Source organism: Peromyscus californicus, unplaced genomic scaffold (assembly GCF_007827085.1).
Source record: "Peromyscus californicus insignis strain IS unplaced genomic scaffold, ASM782708v3 Scaffold_16__1_contigs__length_79575227, whole genome shotgun sequence".
NCBI classification, from domain to species: Eukaryota; Metazoa; Chordata; class Mammalia; order Rodentia; family Cricetidae; genus Peromyscus; species Peromyscus californicus.
The window spans coordinates 60,111,791-60,129,623 of record NW_026294458.1 but is presented as its reverse complement, the minus strand read 5'-3'; the positions used below and the strand labels follow the sequence as shown (position 1 = coordinate 60,129,623).

General features: G+C 40.1%; 1 protein-coding gene across 2 annotated transcripts in view; it reads right to left on the bottom strand.

The window, feature by feature from the left end:
* The window catches only part of Cxadr (CXADR Ig-like cell adhesion molecule), a 52,490-nt gene that overhangs the window by 8,817 nt on the left and 25,840 nt on the right, over window positions 1–17,833 (bottom strand). The window contains exons 2-7 of one of the 2 annotated variants that reach the window (XM_052741029.1): window positions 16,558–16,724; window positions 12,682–12,886; window positions 8,345–8,500; window positions 7,538–7,660; window positions 6,909–7,047; window positions 5,702–5,885 (exon numbers count right to left, since the gene is read on the bottom strand). In XM_052741029.1, coding sequence (XP_052596989.1) covers window positions 5,702–5,885; window positions 6,909–7,047; window positions 7,538–7,660; window positions 8,345–8,500; window positions 12,682–12,886; window positions 16,558–16,724 — 974 coding nt within the window. Of the gene's footprint in view, window positions 1–1,421; window positions 5,886–6,908; window positions 7,048–7,537; window positions 7,661–8,344; window positions 8,501–12,681; window positions 12,887–16,557; window positions 16,725–17,833 lie in introns of those variants that run through there. The other variant, XM_052741028.1, reaches the window with a different exon arrangement.

Below are 17,833 nucleotides of genomic sequence, written 5' to 3'. Positions count from 1 at the left end.
CACTTCCACTTCAGAAACACCAGCAAAATTAATTAAACCTGAGCTTGGTTTCTGGGCTTGACCTGATCTTTTGACTGATGTCATTATTGCATTTTGAAATTATATTCAGTTATGCCCTTAGATACTAGACCTTTTTTGTAATTTAGTAATAAGTTACTTTACATTCAGTGTTTAGTCAGTTTGGCTTTTACTCAATTAGCCAGGAATATCATATGATCTTTAGAATTATTAAGATTAAAATATGGTCTAAATTAAAGGCATTCAATTATGCACCATAGTTTCACTTAACATTTTATTTTATATGGGCTTTGAAATTCTGTGCATCTCAAATATCAAAGATGAATACAAAAATTTTCATCATTCCAATTCTCTTTAAAACCTGACATCTCATGAAGTAGGTAACTATCATCACTTTAAGGTACCATGAAACTAGTTAAGTGAAGCAAACAGTAATCCTATGCTCTTCATGTTAGCTCCACTAAAAAATTTCACATTTAGTATAAGCCACTGCTTCGCAAGTGGACCTGATTAGCCTTCTTCCCTAGGGAGTGCAGAGTCAACAACAATGTTTAAAGACACTTCACTGTAACAACTGAGGTGGAGGCAAGGGTACTTTTGACATCTGAGTAGGGGCCACTACTATTCTATAATGGGGATAGTTCCCAAAATGTTGACAGTGTTGAGGCTGAGAAAACTTAGCAAATAAACCAAACTATTCCTCAACATGTAATTTTACAGAAACTTCAATGCCCCATTGAAATCAACCTTTCAAGCCTGTAAAAATAGCTTTAAGCCATGAGATGATTGTTGCTGTGATCTGAATGTTTATGCTTTCCTGAAATTCTTACATTGAATTCTCACTGGTAATGTGATAGGAAGTGAGAGTTTGGAGAATGACAGTCGTGGGGCTCCACCCTCTTGATTGGAATGAAAGTCCTTATGAAAGGCATGAATGAGCTCCTCTGCTCCATTCCACCTTGGGAAGACACAACAAAACAAGCCCTCCTCAGACTCTCCTGGTGCTATGGCTTGGGTTTCCCAGCCTCCAGATCTGTGAGCAGAGTTTGTTTATAAATAGCTGATATAAGAGATCCTTTTAATGCAGCAGGAAGGGACCAAAACATGTCTGTGTTTAGCATGTATTTATACACACTTTTAATTCATCTGAAAACATGGGTTTATTTCTACAATTATAGGATTCCAGAAGCTTCAACTTCAACATTGTGTATTAGCAAACAAATACATATCTGGAGTGGCATATATGTATGGTCGATTAATATATAATGATAGCAATCTTTAGTCTTGTTCAAGGGATATGAGGGTGGAAGAGGCTTGATGAAGGAAAGCAGGAAGGAAAGCATACTGAAGCTTTAGTAGATTTCTGTGAAAGCAAAATAAAGCCACAACACAAGGCAGAGAACTACTTTCTTCATTTTATTTCAAAAGTACACAAGGTCACAAACTAAGAGCAAGTTTCTGTTTTTAAACAAAATTGTTCTTACAAACTTGAAAATCTGCATCACTGGATATGTAAGCCAGAAATTTGAAATACAAAATCTGAAAATGACACTACCCATACTCCACTTTGCAAATGTGGGGTGTCAGATTAGTATTCTTAGTACCACTGTATTTATTGCCAAAATTCACAATTAGGGACAAGAATAAGTCAATCAGTGAATTGGGGTCCTCTCAACACCTTTGCCATTAAACAAATTAGCAGAAACCACAGAGCTGGTCTTTGCCAGAGCCTTTGGTGTCTAACTAACACCCAGCCCCGCTGATGGTATCTGGATTCTAAACTACAAACTCGGACATACATTTTATAAGTTTGATCTTAGAGCTTAGGGTCAAATTCTGGAAGGTAAATGGTCGGCCTTCCAAAAGGAGAAATAACCACAATTCACCAATTTATGTATTATTATTATTCCCTTTCTGTAATATTTTCAAATGCAGTCTTAATTTTAGTGTCAAAGTAGGCAAAGAAGAAATTCTATTGCAGAACATGTTGCCTTTATTGCTGGAATATCCAGAGGCAATTGAAATATTAAAACTTGCCCAGAACATTTATACTACGAAACACAAGGATGTTATAAAGATATATGTACATATATAATATACAATGTCACAAACCACTTAAAATTGTGCCAGCATTTTTCTACACACTACTCTGCAAGTGACACATTGAAAGCATTCAACACATAAAAAATGAACTTTCTCTTTTCACACTGAAATAAGGCAGCTGAGAGCACTCTAAACACAGGTGAAACAAACTTTAGGAAAAAAACGAAAACCTATGACATTCACATAGCTTCAAATTTACATGCTGTGTACACAGAGCCAGTAGTTATTTAGTAAGTCACACATTAAAGAATAGCCAACTCCATGCAGTGAGTTCTTTTTAATCAAAACGTTTACTTGCCTCTTCACTTAAATTCTAAATTCCCAGGGCTCAATCTGAAATTCATGTCTTAAAAGAATTCAGATTCAAACCTCAGTCTTAGCTCATTCGAGACAAAACACTGTACCACTGAGTTCAACCCCCAAGTGTTAGGTCTCTCGGTGTAGCTCAGGCTTGTTTTGAACTGGCTACTGGCCTCAAATCCAAGATCTTCCTGCACTTCTAGAGTTCTGGGATCAAAGATGCGTATAATCACAGGCATTTCCATAATCTATATGGCTCTTGCCCCCCAAACACACCCAGTCTGTGTTTCCATTCTAATAAATCCTTGGCAGATAACTCAAATTTAAGGAAAGGTTTATCTATATAACTAGTCAGGGAACTCAATACAAGACTGTGAGCAGCAGCAGCAGCAGCAGCAGCAGCAGGGAGGGCTTTCTAACAGGAAAATACCAGTCAGATTATCAATAACAATACTCATAAATTTCTGTATTGCAAGCACAGACTATGTAGACTATGTAATCCAGTGTCCTCTCTCCAGATTACCCCAGATAACATTAAAATATGGTTCTAAGTCTCTCAAGTATAAAGTGGAATCAAAAGGGGCTGCTCTGAAGACACAGTATGGCACTGGCTGTTACTGGCGCTCTAGTTAGAATGCATTAATAAAGTTATTGAACTGTTGACCACTACAAGTGTTAATTCTAGAACAAATACTTGCTCCCTGGTTCAGTTACAATCATCAGTGAGAATTGTTTGGGAAACTATTAGTGCTTGTCTGAGCTTTGGGTAAACTGAAACTTACAATGAGAATAGCTACATACCAAAGCCTAAAATTTAACTGTATCTCTAATTCTATATCCTATCGGTCTTTTTTTTTTCTTCCAGTTTTTAGTTGTTTTGTTTTGTTTTTTAAATAAGCTTGTCTTTCAGATTTTAGTTGCTACAGATCTGGACTGAAATACTTACTCAGATACTCTAGGTTTTGTTTGCCTTTAAATAAATACGAAGTATGAGCAAAGGAAAAGGTCACACACATCTACTTTCTATAGTAGTTTCTACCTAGCATAATCTTCATTATGTAAAAAATCATTAAAATTTACATTCTAATTTATTCTTGTTACATCTTATAAAAATGCCAAACATCTGACAGTCAAACATGGCTATGGTTATAAATCAGAAACACAGTCAAAGAGTACAGGGCATGTGATCTTTTTTTTTTTAAATCTTTATAAACAATGGTATCACTCAAGTGACATCAAAAAAAGGGTAGAGGAGAAGAGGCAAGCTTGAGACTGTAAGGGTAGAGAGGAGTCACAGTGATGTGCTTTTGGAAACAGTACCTTCACCTCTAAGCACCTTCCAAGTAGGTGATAGTCAGCTCATAGGCACCAGAAAGTCATAGTAGAAATCAAATTACCCAAAAAGGCACAGATGAAAACATCAACACAAATATCAAAAGTAATTTTATGTGAGGTTTAAACCTACTTTACAAAATGCTTCCAAATATTGTAAAACTGTACACAAATCCATTACATGGACATTCATCTTAAATTCACCATTAAAATGTACACACAATACTCTGCCTAATTGTAAATGCATGCCAACATTAATTGATAATGTAGCATTTACCAGTGCAGCACCTGAAGAGATTAACAGAAAACGATTCCCTAGGGGAAAGGTTTTGGAGTTAATGACATCTTTTATTACAGACTGCATCTACTATAAGGAAACTGCTGGCTCGTTATATTCTACGCACACTCCCTCACAATCTTAAGGGAAATACAATAAATTCACTTTCTTCTACAAAAACTATATTTAATACATTTGGCAGATAGGAGTATTCCCTTTACTCCTTTTTTAAATTTCTTTTAAGAGTAAGTCACTTTCAGAAAACTAAGAATCAAACTTGATTTGTGAGAACTATAGAGAGGCAAGTTTGGCCACAGGACAGCAAGCACATTGCCCAAGTCTGGAATTCAGGGCTGGTGGAAGACATTTAACTTGCCTCAAGTAGATTTGTTCACTGAGTCTTGGGGAAAAATAACCTCCAGGAACTGTCCTCCCAATAGTAAGCCTAGCTAGCATACATATTCCTACAACATAAAACGTGCAGTACAGCCTGCCACAAAACAGAATACAAATTTAAAAATCAATAAATTGAGAATTCTCATCTATAACTGCCAGGTAATAAATTAACATTTTTGTTGTCCTTTTTTTCCTTTTTTTCATTGCAAAAACATCACCTAAAGTGGAAGGCCAGTGTTTAGTTGTAGACAGACAAATCCTAAATCCTCAGTCTGTCTAGTCAAGAGTTTTGCAGACGTCCACAGGCCCTGAGGCACCAGATACACTCAAGGGTTTCATCTCCTTGTGTAGCAGAAGCAAATCCTTCTGCTGAATCTCCAATGTGCTGCTTTTCCATAGCACAGAAAAGGTTACTACTTCCTGTTGCCTCTGCAGTCTATCAGTTAGATACTTACACTGTTCTACAGCCAGTATAGTACTACAGACTTGTAATCCCAGCATTCAGGAAGTTGAAGCAGAAGGATCATGATTTGAGGCCAGCCTAGGTTACATAACATACTAAGACTCTATCTAAGAAGAAAACACAAAAAGAAGAAAGAAATCATTTCATAATGTTTATGAATGACTGAGAAATGAAACTAGTCATTTCTAAAACACTGTAGTGTTACCTACTCTTAGAGATATCCCAAATATACTTAGAATTCTCAGAGAGATTATACAAAGAAATTCAAACATTAAGTCATTTTTCCATGGATGTTTCTTACATTTAGGGGATACTATTGTTCATAACTAAATAAGACAGACAACCTAAAAATGATGTTAGAAACCACAAAGTACCATTTTCAGATGATTCAAGTATCAATTTGGTATATATATATAAATTCACAAATTTCTTCACTTATGACATCATATTCAAAGTGCCATGTCTTTTTTAATATCAGATGCCCATTGAAATCAACTTGTTAATGGTCAATGCCATTACTATTAAGTCTTTACTGTTTCACTATAATCAAGAAATCTGTGGAGCATGTTTCTTAGTTTCTTATTAACGTCTTTGTGTGTGTGTGTGTGTGTGTGTGTGTGTGTGTGTGTGTGTGTGTATTGGGGCTGCTGTTAAAATTTAGACTAGAATAAGTTTTGATATATAAAGAGAAGAAACGAACCATGGAAAGCAGAAAAGGGAGATGGAGAGTTCTAGACTATAGACCCATCCTTGCTTTGTGCTGGAATCATCACAGGAACCGCTCCCATTCGACTAAGATTAGGGGCAGCTACCTTAGCGGGTGCCAGAGTTGGACTCTGAGGAGCACGTTCAAAGTCTTCACTGGGGACTTGGTTATACTGAGTCTTGGAATACCCCTCCATGTTGGAAGGGGACATGGATCCCAGGGAGGAGTGGTTGCTGCCAATGTAGCTCCTGGCAGTGGATGTCCGACTCTTCGGAGGCGGCACATCTTCCCTGCAAAACAAAGACCCCAACACATTGTAGTTTCTAAAAACCTACAACTATGTAAGCTACACATCATGGGTAAGCACAAAAATTCAAACATTGAGCAAAGCAGGCCCTAACATCATTAATTATGTATGTACCTGTCCCAAATTATTATCTTGGTCAAAGCATAAAAATCAGTTAATGAACTATGGTTTTTGCACCAATGCATATGGTTTTGTCTAATGAGGGCAGAATCTCAAAGTTTCATATATTAGCATCAATGATTATATAGTTAGCCATAGCATTAATAGTTAATAAAGCACTAACACATATACATAAATTTCTATCCCCAAAGGAAAGAAAGAATTCCTTTTACCTGGGAAAGTCCTCTAAGACTTTAGAAACCATATATTTCTGTTTTCAAAACCTAAGAATTCATAGCTAAGAATTCTCATCAAGCAATGAACAGACTATAAACCTGAATAACGTTGGGTGTATCTTCATAAAATAAGTGCTCCAATCTCCAACTTCCAGACCCAACAGCAATTTCCAGGTGGTTAATCTACTTACGTCATCTGTTATTTTTTTAAAGCATAATCCTAGTTAAAACCTACCAGTTTAGAATATTTAAGAAAATAAGCCATGTGTGGTAGTGTGTGCCTGTGACTCCACAATTAGGAGAGAGGAACACAAGGATTATGAGTTCAAGGTCAGTTTGGGCAACTTGGTGAGACTGTCGCGAGAAGAAAAACAATTGCATTACCAGTTCCACAAACTACCACTGTCACTAATGACAATCAAGTATTTTCCCATGAAAGGCCAGGTGTTCCTGAGACAACCATTTTGCGTGATTCTCAAAATAGGCTAAGAAAATTTGAATAGTGGTTGGACGGATGCACTTGAACATGAATACCTGGAAATAATTTGAGGGGAGGGACCAAAGTTTGTACTCAGTTTTCATACTATTGCTCATTTGAGTGCTTCGAGAACTGCCATTTACAAACGTAATCATTTCTTATATACCTGTCCAATCTATTTCCACTTAATTACCTGATATCATGATGAACTTCCTTTTCATACTTCTCTTCTCTGCGTTTTCTATGACAGCAAAAGAGGATGGCCCCGATGAACACAAGAGCAAGCAGCGTTCCTATGATGGCTCCTGCGATCGTGCCGGCTCGATTTGAAGCTAGAAGATTTCAACCGAATTAGTAGGAGGAAGAAAACCCACAACACATGGCTTAGTACTGAAAGTATGGCATATATAGATAGACTCATTTCATTGCATATATTAACTTTTAAAAGACAGATCAGCAAGGCTTTTGTCTAGGAAGAAAAATGTGTAAAAAAAATACTTTTTTTGAATGTTGGATCACCAGAATTTAAAAACGGATGAAATCTGAGTCAAAGCCATCGTGATTGGCACACGAAAGTGTTATGAGCTTCTCATTCTTTAATGGCTAAATAGTGTACCAAAGCTGATTTGACAACATTTAGCTACTAAAATGATGGTCTCATTGATAAAGTGTAGTGTCTTTTCCTCTGCGTGAAAGAGGGGCCAGTAAACACCCACAGTGTTCTAATCCAAGTGAGCACCCTTGCCTTCAATACACCCTCGCTGACTAAACTGAACAAGGCGATGAGAGAGAGGAGCAAAGTGGATGAAAGAAGTCACTTACGAGGGACAACATCCAGACGTAGCATACACTGGTCAGAGCCCACTCTGTTTTGGACTGTGCAACTGTATGTCCCAGAATACTCAGAACTGGCATTTTTCACAGATATAACAGGGGAAGTCATTTCTATGGAAGAAGTGGGGGGGGGGGGGCAAATTTATTTTTACAGGATGTAGTACTTTCCGTTTTTAATAACGCTAATAAACCTTACAGAAGTCTGACAAAGCTGTTCAAAGACAGACGATGCTGGGCGCAAGCACACTGCCGGAGGCAGACCCACATCTCCAGATTCATGCAATGAGCCCTCGGGCCCTACAAGCAAGCTGATGGTTACCACAAGCCCTCAGCCACAGCCCCAGCTAAAGCAAGGTGGTTGGTCCATCATTGTACTGCAGTTCTGTTATCAGATGCATGATTACATTTAGCCAATGTGTAACTTTTTAGCTCATGTTACTTCACATAGGTTGTTTGGTTTAAACTTGCATGGGTAAGTTACTGTAACATAGTAAGAATCCAGGCAGACTCCACTTGGACACTTTTGCCACTAATTTGTGACCCTGAACATTTCTCCACATTAAAAAAAGATGTGCCAAAGTAACTAATTACGATATCCTAAAGGTGAAATCTTTCTAGAAATATTTCTTCTTTGAGGACACTTGGTTGTGATTATAAAATACTGAATAACTTTCATAGTCATTTGGATCGTTCTACATAGACCAGGGAATTTAAAATGTAACACACACATACAAACTCTCCTAGGTTTAAATCCAACAGGGGCCCACGGGTACCATTTTGTGCCGGGAGCAGTACCTGCTAACCACGGAGTAGGCATTTTCTGGGAGTCTGACAATTTTTGCCATTCATACCGCAGTGGAAGGGAACCTTCTTTGGGTTCACATTTTAGTTTGAAGTCATTTCCAATCTCTTCGGATCCATCCACGAAACATCTTGTACCTGAAGGCTTAACTGTACAAAAAGGAAACCAATTGCAGCTTTATCTAAGAGAACAGAGTTTGATTTTCTAATGGATTCCTTAAGCACAAAGTACGATGCACAGCCACTGACTCCTTTACCAGCCACTGCGGGGCTCGGGATGGGCAAGGGCACAGAGAATGAATGGTATGTTATCAACACCAGTTTACGCAGCTTTAGCAAACACAAACAGGTAATGAGCTCAGGCAAGCAGCCACTGCATAAAGTTTGGCGACATCTCAGATGCAGCTCAGCTCTGGGCACGGCCATTCCATAGGCGCATGTCAAAAAAAGCAGGGAGATGAGGCTGGATGATGATGCTCCCGGAAGCTAGCCTCCACTCCTTACCTATTCTGTGTCCTTGAAATGCAGCCATCTGTGAGTACGTGCCAAGTCATATCTCTCTAGGTGTCGTGACTGGACAATCGGGGTACTTATTAATAACGCGGATAACTGGGACAATCCACTTTAGTGCAGCGCAGACCATTTAACATTAGGTATTTACATGAATTCAAATCCATTCAGACAGCAGAGTCATAAAAAGTAAATTGGAGGTTATCTTTCAGACCTCTGAGCAATAGTCTAGAGTGACAGCTAATCTCATTACCTGCAACTTAACCCCAACTCTGGCCTAACACCGTGGCATTGCACCGTTCTGCACCTCATTGAGGCATGGCATTTATGAAGGGAAAGTAATATATGTTAGTCAAATGGGTTTAAACAAATGAAGTAAAATCAATATACATTAGTCAAATGGGTTTACCAAATGAAATAAAAATATATGTTAGTCAAATGAATTTAACAAATGTGTCTGTATAGTCATTGTTTAGTACTCTAGTAGGTAACTGGTTTCAGGGCTCTACAGGTGTAAAAACAGGAGGATTTTCACCTGTTTTACATGAAATGACTTAGTTTTGCACATAACCTACTCCTGTGAAAGACTTTAAATTACCTATAGATTGCTTGAAATACTTATTACAATGTAAATGATACTTAGTTGTTATAATGATTATGACTGGAGAAAAATCATTAAAAGTCTGCACATCCCATGAACATAAATGTTTCCAACTATTTTTTGATTCATGGTTGGTTCAGCGTGAGGATGCGAAACCCAAGGATACAAAAGGCTGACTGTACACCCACTAAGTGGTACTCATGGCTGCAGACAGCCTTACTTCAAAATCTGGCCAGCTGGCTGGCTAGTTAGATTTCTATCATATGACATAGGTCTTCCTCCTGAAATCATGACTCTAATGAAGAATATTACGTACTTTTTTGGTCTTTTACTCCATAAGTTTTTGTTTTTTTTTTTTTTTTTTTAGAATAAACTATGTGTGTATGAGTAATTGTCTTCATTAAATGCTGATTACTATTCCACTGCATCAGTATAACACAACTGTGACTTCCCATTCAGGTACTGATGAACTTTATAGTTTGGGGACAGACAATTATAAAGCTTGCTTAGACAAGTTCATCAGGAACAAGTGTGCAGTCTATAGAATCAGAATGAACAGCCAAGGAAGTATGGAACACTACTACACAAGAAGCAAAAACCTGTAAAGGATTGGGGAATATTCTCAAAAAAGCAGATACCAGCTCTCGGACAGCTATTTCTGAGAAAAGAATAGGAGAGTTGGAGACTAAACATGGAGTGGGTACTGTCAGGATGGAGGGCCCATTAATAATTAGTGTCCTGGTGAAGGTGGGTATTTCAGGGTCGGTCTGGGAGCAATGCTGGCCAAACAGTAAGCCATGATTTTCATTTTGCTCTAAGGCCTTGGGAAAACCAATGTTTGCTTTAAAGTCTGTAGTTGGCTTGACCATCTGTCTTCCCGGTCTGATAAATGCCAGAGCTGTTGATCCCCCCAAGTCTAAGTTGATTCTCATGCTTTCAGTCATACATGAGTTTTCCTTGTTTCACCATTAGGAATAAAAGTGGGTACTGGGACACTCACACACACTAAATGTCAAGGGCCACTCCTGCTGCTACCCCAAGTGTGCTTAGCCACAATGCCATCACTGCTGTTCCACCCACAGAAAGATGCCTGTCCATGTCCGAGAATAGCTACGCAAATCCCATTGCTTCCCAATGAACCTTTCCCAAATTTTGATAGCCAGCTGACAATCACATTGTGAATAATATGAATAGCAGTATGAGAGGCTCTACACTTTGTCTGAACTCAGTACTTCCAGGCTAGTGCTGAAAGAAGGTATATGCAGAGTTACACAGCACCCGCTGATCAGGATCTGAGTAAGAGTTCAGACCACTGCTTTAAAGACACTGTCGCCAGCTTATGCAACTTACAAACATAAAGGCCAGTCCATGTTTACATGACATAAACATAGCTAGCATTTCTAATGACACCACATTCCCTTCTCTGGAACCTTCTTCAGGTTCACTTTCACATCACAGAAAACACTTTTAACTAGAGCCGTTTTAAGATGGAGTGTCTTTAAGATCAGGACCCCTTGGGTGCTAAATCAGTGAGGTGGCCAGCAACTAAGACAGCCTCAGCAGTTGCCATTGGGATGCAATCGATGGCCCCTGGTCCCTGTCTGCTCACACAGGCATGCTTTAGCAGAGGCCCTGTCCAGAAACACTTACTCACCCTACCCTAAACTAAAACCAAGTCGTAGAGTTTGACAAGAGGTAACTCTCTTATTTAATTATTCCCAAGATTATCTTAAGTAATTCCAGTAATCCGCATTTCCTACAAAAAGTGGATCTCCCTGAACATAAGACTTTGAGTCACAAGGCAGGGAAATTACTACTGTAACAGCTGTTTTTTACTTATGGAAGTCAGCACACATTGTGTGTACAGTCTACCACAAGGAAGTTTCAGATACATTTGAGTTACAGCCTTTCAGAACCTCCCAAGTTGAAGAGATTAATTGTACACATTATTTCAGATTCTAAAGATGAATAAATAACCTCTTGTAGTCTTTGGACCTCTGTAGCTTACTAAGAAGTTGACACATCTCTTTTGTAGCTATCCAAAGGGAGTGATAAGGCATCCCAGCATCTATCTAATTCCCTCGCCTGAGGAATAGAAACAGTTATAAGCAAGGAGGTAGATAACCCCTCAGTCCTTATTTCAACTCCTTCTACCACAGTACATCTCCTCCAATTGAAACATTCCAGTGATTTGGGGCTGGACAGATGGCTCAGTGGATACAAGTACTTATTAAAGCTCTTACAGAAGACTCAAGTTCGATTCCCAGCACCCACATCTTGACAGTTCATAACTGCATATGACTCCAACTTTTATGTTTCTGGCCTGCATGGGCACAAGTACACACATCTATAAACACATAACTTAAAATAAAACAAATCTTTAAAAATACAAATAAATAAATACTCTGAGGAATTAATCATTTATCCTTATGAAAGTAAAGGTTAAAACACAAACCATTTTAAAGCTGAATGAGGCCTTAGGCTTAATGATAATTAAATCTTTGTTCCAAACTGATGGGCTGACACTAAAGGAAATGACAAGTTTGAATTAATTCTCAGGGAAATTTCTGAAGAGAAAAAGCAAAAAACAACAACAACAAAAAATTTACACCAGTTAAGGTTAACTTCTGGTTCATTCTGGTTCTGGTTTGTTTTCTGATGCTATAACAAAACACCTGAAGCTGAGGCTAGATCACTATTTTGAATGGAAATTTGTTTTAGAATTCTGGAGGTCCACGAAGATGATGTCAACTGCATCTGCCTGGTTCCCTTTGAGGACTACCTCATGACCGAAGCAAAACTGGCATTTGATCCCTGAGGGGGTCAACGAAGCTAATCAACTGTAACAACCTGCTTTCAGGGTAATGGATCTAGCAGCATTGGAACTACATCAATCCCTTCAGGAGAATGGAGGCTCCTTGACCTAATTACCTAAAACATCCACCCACTTCCTAAGCAAGCCTCAATGAGTTTTGGTCACAACACACTCAAATCATAGCTGAGTTCTACTTCCATTACCTAAGACCCTTTCACTGACTTTCACAAGTAGGAGGGCCTCTTCCTTTCTCCATTCAAAAAAATATCTGGACTAACTCTGTTTTCTGCTGTCCTGGGTTTCATGAGAAACCAGCTGTGTCTGCCATGAATGCTGATACTATACGCTATAGCCACTTTCCCTGGAACCACGGAACCCCCTTGGACACAAGGAATGGTAACTTACCAAGAACTGTCAGCAGGACTTTCTTATTTGCCACCCCAGGAGCTTTCTTCACTTTGCACTGGTAGGTGCCAATATCCGATAACTGCAGATTCGTTACATTTATAGACGCGTCACCAGACTGGACATCACTGCTCGTAAAATGTACTCGTCCTTTCAGATCCGGATAGTAGTTATCATAAATTTTGTCTCCAGAATACAAAATAATCTAAAACAAAAGCAAGCGAAAACAAGGAGATTAAAAAAAAAAAAAAAAAAAAAAAAAAAAACTACCTCATTTCATAAAGGTCCGTATTTCCCAGTAAGATCCCTTGTTCTTGTCGAAGGGCAAAGAGTAGTACCAAACTCAAACAAGAGGATCACAGCTGGGGTGTGACTGGATGACTTTCTTATCTGAACAGTATGGGGAAAAATAACATACAAGAATTCTACCTTTTCCCCCCAATGTTAATGTAAAATATGAAAACAGAAAAATGCTGTATTATGAAACACCAGCTGTCTAATCATGCACAGGATGAGAAAGCAGAAGAATGGAATGGGGCTGAGTTGCAGCCTCATGCTCCACTGCACATGGGGAAAGGAATTTGATAACATAATATGCCCTATAGTAACTAGAAAAAAACAAACAAAATCCACCCACAAACACAACCACAATCTACACAAACTTCCTGTCTGAGATGTTCATTATGTACAGTACAACTGAAAAATGTCTCCCAAGGATATCTTTCTTCTGAGCTTTTCTGTTTGACGCTTCTAACATGTTCCCCACCCCTTCAGCCTGAGTCCACAGAAACACGTTTGTATGTATGTTAACTGCCGGTCACCAGGTCACACTCAAGATCAGTTTGCTGAGTAAACACACAGAGCAGCTGGAGGAGCCAGCACTGGTCTGGACACACTGGCCATTACCTTATTCCTGTCTTGCTACCCCCACTCGTCAGCATCCATCAACACTCATGTGTCCACAGACATGACACGCTGGCTTCCTGACTATTAAACTCCTCACTCAGGTTGTGAAAAGCTATAGTACGAGTTCAAACAATCTACTTCAAAAGCACGTTTTGACACATGCATCTCACTCTTCTTTTTTGAAGCACTGAACAGATGTGTCCCCACTGTGAGTGACTTTGGAAACCAGCTTAGTGCTTTCCTATGACAACTGGCTAAGCGATGGGACACCTAGAATTTACCAGACGATTCTCCATGTCTTCACTGATTTCCTGCAATGTCGTAAGGATGGCGCGATTGTTCCCTTGTAACACACTAGGAAAGTCTGGCTCTTATCACATCAATTGATGCAACCTAGCCAAGCAATGAGCTGGACTGTTTTCACTGGGCAGAGTATGTGACTGATGTTCCTATGTTACTTCCAAGCTGACAAAATACTTATGCATGCAGTATTTCGTTAAACTCTTCTAAGAGGTGGTTAGGACATATGTCCCTGGCAGACACACAGGTTTACAGAACATGGGAGACAGGGAAGGCCAGCACAAGGCTAATAAAAGCACACAGGTGTGAGAACTGCACAAGTCTGGGCTCAAATCCCAACTCCTAGCTGTATGATGACATTGGACTTGCTCCTTCTCGTCTCCGGGCCTGTTTCCTCACTTTCATAAGCATAACCATGCGCATCCTAGAGTCATTTTAAAGCTTAAATAAGTCTATATAGTCATGTGCTGCACACAGATGTTTCTGTCAACCCCGGGGTGTGCATGTACAATAATGAGTCCACAAGACTACTTCACAGTCATCTTATGTCTGTGCAGGTACATTCTCTGCTGTTCAAATGATTGTCAAAATCATACGATGATATTCTCAGAAGACATCCTTCATGCTGAAACACGCATGGCTGCCTAACTAAAGCACAACGACACTGACCAGGATGTGTCAGGCACATAGGAAAGTGTCTCACGGGGATAAGACTAGACATTTCTCCAGCCCAGTCTTCCAACTCCATGTCCTTAGGTACCATCTGCTCGATGAACTCTATTCAAGCGGGAGTTCAGCTAACGTACGCTAAAGCTAAAACACTATGGAAGCATTTCCATACCTGTCAGCTTCCTTTTCATCTGATTTGACTGTGCGTTAAATCTAAGGGCAGGATTTTAACCCAGAAATGACCACTCCAGACCAAGGGCCCGGTGTCATGCTTGTCTCACAATTGTGTGCTTTGTCCTTGTGAGATTTGGGACCCTCCTTCCATGAACAGACAGGCTATAAGCTCGGGGCACTGTGCCTGCTGGTCTCTACAGACACCTGGTCACAGACTTCAGGGTCTCAAGTAACTCAGAAGGACCGAAGACTCATGCTCTCCTGTGTTAACCACGGGCTCAGAATCCTGAGCAGGACGAGGGAAGAGAGTGCCGGACCTCCATTAGAAACGTGTGTTCAGAGTGCAGACATCTTCACGGGGAGAGAAGCAGGGAAGTAAGAGTGGAGAAGGCCACAGGGTAACCGGGATGATGAGAGTAAATGAGACAACTCTGTTGTTGGTTTTTTGTTTTTGTTGTTTTGGCTTTTTTTTTTTTTTTTTTTTTTTTTTTTTTGCTTAGGAAACAGATAGTTCTGGTTATAGAATCAGGGCAGAAGTAAATCCACAGCCATGTCACTGACAACTACGGAAGCTTCTTCTTTATCTCCTCCACAAATGTGTATTTCAAATGAGTATTTTTGATAAAATCAAATTGAAATTAGTGGACTACACTAATTTCATCATTAAATGGAAGAATTTTGTTTTCAGTTACAAAATGATCCCTTTATTTGGACAATACGTAAGATTGTAAGTTTTTTTGAAGGGGTCACACTATGTAGCGCAGGCTGTCTTCCGCCTCAGCCTCCTGTGTGGGGGACGACAGGTGTGGACCACCACGCTCATCTCTTACAAACGCTTGTATCACCATACCCCTGTGAAATCCTGAACTTACTTTCTTACCTCTGGTCTAGTATTTTTCAAATGAAATATGTCAAACGAAGTTAATATATAGCATTCTAAATGAAGTGACTACTAAGTGCGGTAAGCAAATACGTTACAGGGGTTTTTGCTGTTGTGTGCCATACCTACCCCTTATGATCATTTTGTGTGCTAGGAAAAGGGCTCTAGGGCAAGGAACCTATCACCAAGAATGAGAACCCGAGTCCAACTCCTGGAATCCACATGGTGGAAGGAAAGAATAGCTTCCCAAAGCTGCCTCTAACGTCCACCGGCTCACCACCATGGTAGCACTCACATGTGCAGAGCCGCACAAATAAATAAAAGGGTAAGACAACAAGGGAAGATTTCATTCCCTTCTTAAGTAATTCATCGTACGGGCTATTTAACTTGAGGAAATATGACAGATAGGCTCTAGCAATAATACTGTACACTTTTCTTATAGTATACTGTATCTTACATCTTCTTTAACAAAACTGATTTACCCACTGTCCCTCACACTGTGTACACTCGTGTCTGCCTGCTCCCGACACCCTCTATCCCCTGCTCTGGCCCCTTACACGTATACCCAGGCTTTCGGAAGTTTCCACTGGTCCCTGCTTGAAGTAGCCTTTCACGTACTTCATTCATTATATGGGCAGTAGCTCCTGCGTGTGTCAACACACAGCCTGATTGTGTTCCTCATTTCTACCACACCTGAGCAGATGGGGGCTTTCTCCTCCCCCTCGACACCCAGTCTGTGTGAAGATACACCAACATCTGCACTGACGTGTGCGGTGACCAGCACTGATCACACTCACCACCTGCACCCGCACTGATGTATGCAGTGACCAGCACTGATCACACTCACCACCTGCACCCGCACTGACGTGTGCAGTGACCAGCACTGATCACACTCACCACCTGCACCCGCACTGACGTGCGCAGTGACCAGCACTGATCACACTCACCACTTGATCCACCTTCTGGTTATCAGAGGGGGATAGCAGCCACTCGATGTCCAGGGGTCCATCGTCTCCGGGACTCAGTGTAAACTTGCATGGTAGATAAGCAGTTTCCCCTTTCGCTTTCTCGATACTCTGTTCAGGAGTGGTGATGCTCAAACCTCTGGTGACATCTGCAGAAAGAAACACATACATGGGACTAAGCTGCTGCTACTGTCCTGGCACAAGACCCTGTGGCCATTCATGGGAGCAGAGTGATATAGGAGAGAGAGAAAGGGAAAGAGAGAGAGAAACTGAACAGTGGTGGTGCACGGCTTTAATCCCTCGGGAGATTAAATGGGGGTCCTCGGGTGCACTCGGGAGGCAGAGGCAGGCAGATCTCTGTGAGTTCGAGGCCAGCCTGGTCTACAGAGTGAGTTCCAGGACAGTCAGGACCAATACACAGAGAAACCCTGTCTTGAAAAAACAAAACAAGCATAACAAACAAATAAATAAATAAATGAAAAGCTAATATTGGTGTTCAGATCAAGATCCAAGGTATGAATAGTCTGGTCATTAGCTTGATTTATAACAAATTCAATTATACATGAATCATCCAATAAAAATCTTTTAAAGTCATCTACAACATAAAAGTCTCCACAGAACTACTTGTCATATCTACCAGTTTCTCTGTGATGCCTTTTGTTATTCTGAAACACGGTCGCATTCATTAAGCCAACCTGGACTGGAACTCACTTTGAACTCTAGACAATCCTCTCACCTCAGTGTCCTAAGTGTCCTATTTTACAGGCATGAACCACCACTCCCAGCTCTAATGGATTTCCTAAGCATGGACTCAAACATCTCGTTGCTCAGGATACCATGTTTCACCATTTTGGGCTAAGAAGCAGCTTTACCACTTGGATGTTCAGTGTTGGATGGATTCTGAATGGTACCCAGGGTCTGCCTCTCCCTCTCCCCATCCTCTCTGTTCACCCTCCCCATCCCTTCATCTTGCACCAATCATTAACACACTGAGCAAAATTAGGAGTCAATCCCAAGACCCCATTCTCCACAGTGACTATTTGATGATGTTTCTCCAATAATGTATGGCATTATCCTTTCTATTAGGTGAGGATTAATCTTAATACACTATCAGAAACAACATAATGTTGGTAAAGTTGAAGCTCCAAGAGCAGTAACTAAAAGTCACCATCCTAAGCTTTCAACAGTAGTATTTAAGGGCATTGCTCACACTGAAGAAAGAATGGGTGCAAATCCTTTGCATTCCTCTCTTAAATCA